General features: G+C 31.2%; 1 protein-coding gene across 1 annotated transcript; it reads right to left on the bottom strand.

Moving 5' to 3' along the window:
* Window positions 1–7,832: 7,832 nt before the first annotated feature.
* Window positions 7,833–9,931, bottom strand: LOC111886070 (alpha carbonic anhydrase 7). Its single transcript, XM_023882312.3, has 7 exons — window positions 9,627–9,931; window positions 9,299–9,516; window positions 9,059–9,165; window positions 8,843–8,945; window positions 8,587–8,754; window positions 8,427–8,480; window positions 7,833–8,240 (listed from the first exon to the last, which is right to left on the bottom strand). Exons 1-7 carry the CDS (start codon window positions 9,712–9,714, stop codon window positions 8,157–8,159), a joined length of 822 nt encoding a protein of 273 aa, XP_023738080.1. The 5' UTR covers window positions 9,715–9,931; the 3' UTR covers window positions 7,833–8,156.
* Window positions 9,932–10,375: the final 444 nt, after the last annotated feature.

Raw genomic sequence — 10,375 nt, 5'->3', positions numbered from 1 at the left:
GGTGCATACGCGTGTTGGGGATCAACTTTCAGTTTGAGAGGTTCCAGTTGTCAGGGAGTTTGCCGATGTGTTTCCGAAGGAGTTACCCGGTGTGCCTCCTGAGAGTCAGGTCGCGTTCAGGATTGATCATGTGCCTGGTGTGACCCCGATTGCCAAGTCGTCGTACTGTTTGGCACCGCATGAGATGCAAGAGTTCTCATATCAGTTGCAGGAACTGCTAGGAAAGCAGTTCATCAGACCAAGTAGTTCTACGTGGGGAGCACCAGTTTTGTTCGTCAAGAATAAGGATGGTTCACATCGGATGTGTATTGATTACTAGGAGTTGAACAAGCTAACGGTGAAGAACCGTTATCCCCTTCTGGTCAGTGGGCAGGAACATATGAAAAAGCATCCCTCGATGTCCGACAGCCACCTCATGGCTATGATAGGGTCCTGAATCCTATCGAAGGTCGGGGGCTTTATATTATCGAAGTCCCGGTACTGGAAGCCTCGATTGGCTCCCAACCCTTCCGCCGATACAACTGTTGTGGCTGCGGCGGTAGCCGCCTTAGTGAGGGCTGCATAGCGATCATCGAAATATTCTACCATAGCGGTCTTGATAGACCCAAACATCTCTGACAACTGAGCTCGGAACATAGTAGCAACCTTATCATCCAGGATCTCCCAGATCCTGTCATCCATCTCATCTGTCCGATAGTCTTGGGCACTGTTGGCATCTCCTGTCCGCCTTCTCCTGATCCTAACCCGGATCCAGTCACGAATCGTCGTGTAACCACCATGCTGAAAAACATGCCGAAAAGATATCAGATACTCCTCATAACAATCCTGGAATCAACTCCCAACCAAAAACCCTAGGGGTTGTGACTTCCTTGCTATGCGTATGGGTCCTGTGCTTTCAGTAGTACGAGCCCATACTACCTTCCACACCTACCCATATATGTCTCAAGTATCATCACAACGCCCTAAACTATACATAAACATAGCGAGCGCTCAATCCTTACTCTTAGAGGAATGCTAAATATCTCCTGTCTGGTCTCCAGGCCTCTCACAACCTACCCTACCACCAACTATCACATAACCCTCCATTGGTACCAGTTAACTATTGCATGAATACAATCACATGCCGCACGACTTAAACAATCTTAGGCTAAAAGATTTAATCCCACAACGGTTGGACTCAGACAAGAGCTGCGCAGCAGGACTAAATCCCTCACCCTAAGACCATTTAACCCCTGTAGCATGTGACTTGGAGTATTCATCCAATAGTTAGTTCACACAAGAAAGAGTCACAAACACTCAATGACGTACTCTACATAAGATAAGGCATCAAAGATCAGACAATTCTATCATACGATTCCTGAAGATCCCTTTCTTAGTACTAGCATGTTGTTCTAACATATCACATAATATCAAATAACTTGTATGGTATTTTGGGGTCTACTTACTGGCTCCGACTGATCGTACACTTGCATCCTCTTTTATTCTTTTGAAAACCATTTGAAAATCTTTTCCTTGATTTGAGACTGGAGTCACACGAGTGTTCCTCCAATTCACTTAAACCAAGACTCTGATCCCAACTTGTAACGACCATAAAATTCATGCCAAATTTAAAATTTTAAAAAATTTCAAATACTCAAAGTTATTACAAAAGGTTTCGAAAATAGTTTATATCAGAGTATCTCAGAAATCCAAATCAAAATATGAGGAAGTGTACGGTCACGCCTTCGCCTTCCCACGATCATCAGAAGTACATGAAACAAAATCAACAACTGTAATCCCCGAAGCTTAGTGAGTTTCCCCCAAAATACCAACGCCATACAATCATAATCATATCATATCAAAAAATACAGAACAACCATGCATCTCGAGTCTATAGTGTGACTGGTTCGCCCGCACCGGGCCTTCGGTCGACCTGGTCCACTCTTTGAGTCTACAGTCTAACTGGACCGCCCGCGCCATGCCTTCAGTATATCTAGCCTACTCTCCTAGCCTCAGCACGTATGGACTGCCCTCTTGAGGCCTTCAGTCTATTCGGACCGCTCGTCGGGCCTTCGTCCTGACTATGTGCCCTCCCGGGTCTGTAGTCTATCCGATCCTCCCTATGTATGTTGGCCTACAGCACAAAGCAGGACTCGCCTCAACCCAACCTCAATCAAGCACTATATGCACATATAATAGATAATCACATAACAATCCATAGACAAACAAACCGATATAGCAGATCATATATCATAGCAACATCCTAACCAGGATACTGACCTAACCGGTCACTAACATAGCATCATCCTATATACCAGGATACCGACCTAAACAAGGTCACTAGACATAATATTGTCCTAATTACCAGGACGCCGATCTAACAGGTCAATAAGAATATCAAACAAGTACCAGTATACAATCCGAGAAAGTGCCGGCCTTGGTGCCATATACCATGTTGATATAGTGAGGATAAATCACCTCGTAATGCCGACCTAAACTGAAGTATCAACTCCCGAATCGCTATCTCACCGGAAAATCCCGAACTATCACATGATAAATACCAAGTCATTACACAACATAACAATCTTGGCTAAGGGTCCACTTAATCCATAATGTCCATTTTATTTTATTGGGCCAAGGCCCAATTCCAAGTCCATAACCTTGAAAGTCTTTATGCAAGGCCCATTATTGGCCCAATTTACTAAATTGGGCCCAACTTCATTATTGGGCTTAACCCCATGATCCACTATCACCAAAATTGGTCTAAAACATATCTACTTAGAAATTCCAACAAGGCCCAAACCCTCCTAGCCCGAAAGTAGCCCAAACCCAAGGCCCAAAACACCAAAAGTCCATAGAAGGCGTACGTTGGGCGTACCCCAAGGCTACGCGGGGCGTACACGGGTCTCTCATTGACTGGAAAACGGGGTCATTGACTTAGTATGCTGAGCGTACAGAACCTTACGTTGGGCGTACATAGGGTTTCACTAAAACCCTAATAAGTGCTTAATGGCTTAAGCACTTAAGCCCAAACTCCAGATCCAGTGACCAAATGTGCCTAGGACTCGTAAAGTCTCGAACTTTATCACTTTGGACGTCCAGAAAGCTCTTAATCCAAGGTCTTAATCCATTAAGATCCTTCTACTACATGCATGGGACATCTTAAGACATTGGGACCTCATTTTTATCACTTAAGACCTCTTAAAGGTCCAGAAAGGACAACTTATTTCATCTAAAATGCATCATGCACCATATTGAGGTTTTTGGGACAAGAAATGGTTCCATAATGCTAGAAAGGCTAGATCTATGACCTACAAGCATAAAGTTTGCAGCGTTTTACCTTCTGGAGCTTTTAGGGCACAACACAACTTCAGATCTACAAGCCAATCTCCTTCTTTAACTATTTATTGCAATGGCTTCACCTTCAAGAACTCAAAATACCCACCAACTCACTCTTACACACAAGAAGTAGGTTTTGGGAACGTTTCTGGAAGATGGACGCTGAGAAGGAGGAGAGAAAATGAGCCATAAGGATGTTTATATAGCCTCCAACCCGAGATATTAGGGTTTCCTTCTGTTATGAGTATGCCTAATGTACCCTTCTGTACGTGCAGTGTACTCCTCCTGGTCCGAAAATTACAATCTAGCCCTTAGGCTCTTCATGGCTTTACCCTTCCATCCCCATGGACTACAAATGACAAAACTTGGGATGTTACAGGAAAAGACAATGATCTAGGTTGTAAGTCGAGGACCAGATACATGCTTTAAGCTTAATCCATGAGGCAGTAGTTAATGAGGTGGAGGTGGGTTGCACCATGAGTAGCGGTGAAGAAGATGACTGCATCGATTTTTGAATGAGTTTGATTAAACTTTTAACAAGTAATTATTTCATAAAAGTTAACTAGTACACCTAGGCACCCATATATCGCTACATTAATGCTGATTCGGTGCCACATGTGCTTCTACTGTATTAATGACATACTATACCGGTTGTTCTAGGTGAATGTGACTAAAAAAGCAGGTCACCAGCTACTTTATTCCCTCATAAAACCATAAAAAAAATTTATTGACTAAAAGGATAAACCCTAAAAAGTTCATAGGCTATATGTGTCATTTTCCCTTATCAAAAATTAAATATAATTATGTTCAAGGTATCAAGGGCGGAGACAATAGGGGGCATGTCAATGTTGCCCCCCCCCCCCCCCCCCCCTAATTCCCATCTCATTTTAATTGGTTATTTTACAAACTAAGGGAACAATAAGTTAAAGCCCATATTGGATGTAGTCAAAAGCCCAAGAGCCCCCTTTAACTATGAGTATAATACTTGTTAATCCTTCTATCCTACATATTAAACTAGACGAATGTCTGCGTGTTGCGCATAAACACCTATATAGTTGAAATCTTTACAAATATATGTTATTTTAAATATAACAATAACGTTGTTGTTAAATTTGATATAATAATTCGTATACTAAATTGATATAATATATTGATTATTTTGAAATATATGATAATATATATATATATATATATATATATATATATATATATATATATATATATATATATATATATTATAACTGTATCATCTCAACCGTTTGAATGACTTCTACCCATGAGTTACTCATGAATAAAATTAGATATAATATATGGCTTAATGTTATTTATAATTTTTGTTATTGTTATTTAAACTTTTAAAATTTATTTTCTTAATGTTTTAATTTCTATCATTATAATTATTTAAAACATCAAACATTATTTTTTGATTTTAAAGGTAATAATATAATCATTTATATACAATTATTTTTAACTATTGTTATTGTAAGTTATTTTAAGCTACTTATTTGAAAACTTTTAAAGATTATACAAATATCTTTAGGAAATATTTTAGTTAAATTGATATTATAATTTAGTTTTTGCATACAACACTACAATTAATCACTTTTAACTATTCACAAAATATTCATTGAGTTTTTTAAGTGGAACTGAAATTTATATCAAAGTTGACACTCTAATGTTATATTTAAATTTACAATTTAAGTATTTTGTCCAAACTATTCCAAAGTTGTAGCTTTAAATTGATAATTGTTTAGAGACAACAATATATTAAATCTATTAAGTTAACTATAATATGTTAAAAGTTAAATGCATAACTTTATAAGTAGAAGAAAATATATTATTTTAATATTGAAATTTAGATTATTTATGATTACACTTTAGCTTTGATATTTATTTAACCTTATTAACAAAATTATAATCATTATTAGAAAGACACTATAATTTATCACTTTTAACTATTTATAAAATATTACTTGGGTTGTTTAAGTTAAACTAAAATTTATATTTAAGTTGGTCCTATAATGTTATATTTAAGTTTATAATTTAAATATTGTATACAAATTTTTTAAAAGTTGTAGCTTTAAAATGATAATGGTTTACATCTAACAATATATTAAAACTAATAAATTAAGTATAATATGTAAAAAGTTAAAAAAAAAAACATAACTTTATAAGTAGAAGTAAAGATATTATTTTAATATTGAAATTTAGTTTATTTATAATTACACTTTAGGGTTGATATTTATTTAATCTTATTAACCAACTTATAATTATTATTAGAAATAAATTGAAAAGTCATGAGAGTTTCAAATGAATGTGGTGAAAGGAAAATTGCATGAGAGTTTCAAATGAATGTAGTGAAAGAAAAAAATGTTTCATTTATAATATAGTACTAGGCGAACGCCCACGCGTTGCGCAGAACTACCTATATAGTTGAAGTCTTTACAAATATATGTTTTTTAAATATAACAATAACGTTGTTATTAAATTTGATATAATAATTTATATATACTAAATTGATAAAATATATTGATTATTTTGGATTATATGATAATATATACATCTATTATAATTGTATAATCTCAATCGTTTGAATGACTTCTACCCACGAGTTACACATGAATAAAATTAAATATAGTATGATCACCTATATATCATATTTAGGCGAATGTATGTGTGTTACGCAAAAACACCTATATACTTAAAGTCTTTAAAAATATATGTTATTTTAAATATAGCAGTAACGTTGTTGTTAAATTTGATATAATAATTCATATATACTATATTGATATAAGATATTGATTATTTCGAATTATATGATAATATATACATCTACTATAACTGCAAAATCTCAATCGCTTGAATGACTTCTATCCGCGAGTTACACATGAATAAAATTAAATATAATATATGGTTTAATGTTATTTATAGTTGTTGTTATTGTTAATTAATTTTTTAAAATTTATTTACTTAAAAATTTAATTTCTATCGTTATAATTTTTTAAAACATCAAACATTGTTTTTTGATTTTAAAGGTAACAAAATAATCATTTATATAGAGTTATTCTTAACTATTGTTATTGTAATTTATTTTAAGCTACTTATTGAAAATTTTTAACGATTATAAAAATATATTTATGGAATATTTTAGTTGAATCGATATTACAATTTAGTTTTTGCAATTATCACTACAATTTATCACTTTTAACTATTTACAAAATATTTTTTGGTTTTTTAAGTGGAACTGAAATTTATATTTAAGTTGACATTGTAATGTTATATTTAAATTAACAATTTAAGTATTTTGTCCAAATTGTTCAAAAGTTGTAACTTTAAACTGATAATGGTTTACATACAACAACATATTAAATCTAATAAATTAAATATAATATGTTAAAAGTTGAAGACATAACTTTATAAGACTACACTTTAGGTTTGATATTTATTTAACCTTATTAACCAATTTATAATCATTATTAGAAAGACACTACATTTAACCACTTTTAACTATTTACAAAATATTTTTTGGGTTGTTTAAGTTAAACTAAAATTTATATTTAATTTGACACTATAATGTTATATTCAAATTAATAATTTAAATATTTTATAAAAATTGTTTAAAAATTATATCTTTAAAATGATAATGGTTTACATCCAAAAATATATTAAAACTAATAAATTAAGTATAATATGTTAAAAGTTGAAGACATAACTTTATAAAACTACACTTTAGATTTGATATTTATTTAACCTTATTAACCAACTTATAATCATTATTAGAAAGACACTACATTTAAGCACTTTTAACTATTTACAAAATATTTTTTGGGTTGTTTAAGTTAAACTAAAATTTATATTTAATTTGACACTGTAATGTTATATTCAAATTAATAATTTAAATATTTTATACAAATTGTTTAAAAATTATATCTTTAAAATGATAATGGTTTACATCCAACAATATATTAAAACTAATAAATTAAGTATAATATGTTAAATGTTAACAAAACATAACTTTATAAGTAGAATTAAATATATTATTTTAATATTAAAATTTAGTTTTATATATGATTACACTTTAGGTTTGATATTTATTTAACCTTATTATCCAACTTATAATTATTATTAGAAAGAAATTGAAAAGTCGTGGGAGTTTCAAATGAATGTGGTGAAAGGAAAAATACATGAGAGTTTCAAATGAATGTGGTGTAAGAAAAAATGTTTCATTTATAATATAGTATGATATGATATGATGATATGATCGGCAACTTCAGATTAACGAAAAACATATTGGTGACTTTTCATTTAGATTTAAGAATCTTTGCTCCTACAACTGCTCTTTAAAGTTAAAATCTCATATTCAATAAGAAAGTTAGTTTAATTCTAATTATATGTCGTATTTAGGGTTTTTTTTTTTTTTTTTTTTTTTTTTTTTTTTTTTTTTGTAATTTTTATTTAATAATGTTATTACGATTGGTAATTTAATTTCTTACAATTATAGGATAAATCATGAGAAAAAAGAATCTTGGATTGTTTTTCAATAAAAAAAATATATTCATGAACCACAATTATATCATATTAGTGATAATATTAGGAATAATGTTCATAATAAAAATGCTCATAATACATGCCTAGATAGTTAAGGAGCTAATCATAGGCTAAAACTAAATTGGGTGCCAAATTGCTTATGAAAACTGCCACACAGCTTGACAAATTTTCGGAATATAATTAAACAACACTTTATTATTATACATATACGGTATCACAAACGAATGAATAGAATCATATATGTCGTCATTGTAGCTATATAATTTAATCATGAATTCGCCTATAAGTAATTAATTTTGAAAGTCATCTGGTCTATAAAGCTTCAACCAACGATTATTCAATGATTGGACGGGTCTTGCATTAGCCTCTGCCTCCTGTTACAACATCAACAAAAGTTAATATACATATTACATAACATGTTAATATATATATATATATATATATATATATATATATATATATATATATATATATATATATATATATATATATATATATATATATATATATATATATATATAATAAAATCAATAGATTTATTGAAATACTTAATCACTTACGTCATGGACAGCTTCTCGAATTGCATGTAATTGTGCTCGTGAAACTGTTCTCACCTGATATTCAACATTGTAAACTAATTTAATTCCTTACGATACTAAACATTAATATGAAATGATTTGAAAATAAATAGATATTAATTCATTATGATCAGTTTATCACCTTCTTAACAATGGTCCAAATAACATTTTGGTAGCATGGAGGTGTAGTAAGTGAGCCAATATATCGATAATATTTTCTGCTTCCAATCTTTATTTCTCGTGGGTCAATTATTCCCACACTTTTTTCAACATCTTTCGTAGAACTCAATGCTTTAAAATATGGTTCCATCTGATCATGTATCACATAAACAAGAATATCAAGCTATGCAGTTTTTACTTACCATAAATACATAGAAGAAAACTGTTTATTTACTTACCATTGATAGAAGAGAATCATGACGCCCGATCTTATACATGATTCCAACCACTGCAATTTTTTCGTCTACACTTTGATGAACCAAGTGTAGCTCTAAATTGAATCTGTATATATAGTGTACATTTTTGGTAAAAATTTTGTTTCAACTTACTAATGTGAATTATTTTGGTAAATCTATATCATTATTTAGTAAAAATTTGAGAATAAATTATTGTACCTTCGACCATTGATGGTGTGTTCAGTAGGAGTGTGCCAATGAAGCTGGTTAAGTTGATACTCCGTTCCGTTTATATGAATATGTCCTGCTCCTCCAACAAATCTCAACTGTTGATCATATAGTTAAACTATATATTAATTATTAGAATAACGTAACATAACTAGTATATATCTAACTTACATAAAATGGGTTTTTGCCTCTTAATTATTCAATATTTTATAAGATTGATTGTTTACTTACCATCATATCATGGCCTCTATTAATAAGAGTCGAGTTTGCAGGTTTATAATCTCTATCAAGTTTTCCAAGACTTGAAGTTGTTTGAACCCTTTTATGTGTAAGATCAATGGGTGATTGCAAGTCTCCTTGGTTACACATGCTCCACTCGGGATGGATCTCTCCCCAATGACCCGGCCCGTTTGGACTGTTCACATCGTAAGTGAACTCACTTTCATCATCTACACAACCATTAACAACATATTTCAAGAACACGAAATATCAACAACTTACAACTAAAAAACGAAAGAAATAAGTATAAAGTTGAATTCAAACTTTTACAGTAACTTACCAACTTCTTGAGCAGTAGCAAAAGTTGCACAAAAGATGATGATAAGAGTAATCAAGATTGAAGTAAACTTTAAGCTTTTGTTATCCATTTCTTTGTGGTTATATGAAATCTTTTCAGATGTGTGTATAAGTTATCGATATTTGCGAATGTACGTATGAATATATAGGGAGATAGATAGAGACATGAATGGGGTCAAGAGGGAGGATCGAAGGTGTGAAGATGGAGAAATGGGAGCTTGATATTGACCAAAGACCATGTTTAATTCTTATAAAAGACTTCTAACTTTTTTATTTGTAATGAGTGTTTAAGAAATTTCTTCATGGGTTCAGGTAATGTTTGAACTTTGGGAACACTTCCCGATTTAACAAGTGTATAACTATTAAAGCTATTGATAGAAGTTTCCAGTTGTGAATGGATATTTATTTATTAAACATGAAAGATACAAACAAAAACAGATTGCATTAAGGTTTAATTAATTGTTCGTGTTAGTTTACATTAGAAAAAGAAATATTTGAAACGTTTATACTGAGAAAATTCAAATGAAGAATTTCTTCTCTTCCTTTCTTCTTCCATTGAGTACTGCTCTGTTTTTTTAATGTTTGCAAGCAATCAAAGAAAGGCAATATATATATATATATATATATATATATATATATATATATATATATATATATATATATATATATATATATATATATATATATATATATATATATATATATATATATATATATATATATATATATTCA

The sequence above is a fragment of the Lactuca sativa genome, chromosome 1 (assembly GCF_002870075.4).
Source record: "Lactuca sativa cultivar Salinas chromosome 1, Lsat_Salinas_v11, whole genome shotgun sequence".
NCBI classification, from domain to species: Eukaryota; Viridiplantae; Streptophyta; class Magnoliopsida; order Asterales; family Asteraceae; genus Lactuca; species Lactuca sativa.
This window is presented reverse-complemented; position numbering and strand designations above follow the sequence as displayed.

Bases quoted from the DNA above. Each gene is read 5' to 3' on its own strand.
- LOC111886070 (XM_023882312.3), bottom strand. From the start codon at position 9,714: ATGGATAACAAAAGCTTAAAGTTTACTTCAATCTTGATTACTCTTATC. The intron at 9,517-9,626 runs GTAAGTTACTGT...ATGGTTGTGTAG, and splicing joins TGCTACTGCTCAAGAAGTTG to ATGATGAAAGTGAGTTCACT. The intron at 8,481-8,586 runs GTGATAAACTGA...GTTGAATATCAG, and splicing joins TTTGGACCATTGTTAAGAAG to GTGAGAACAGTTTCACGAGC.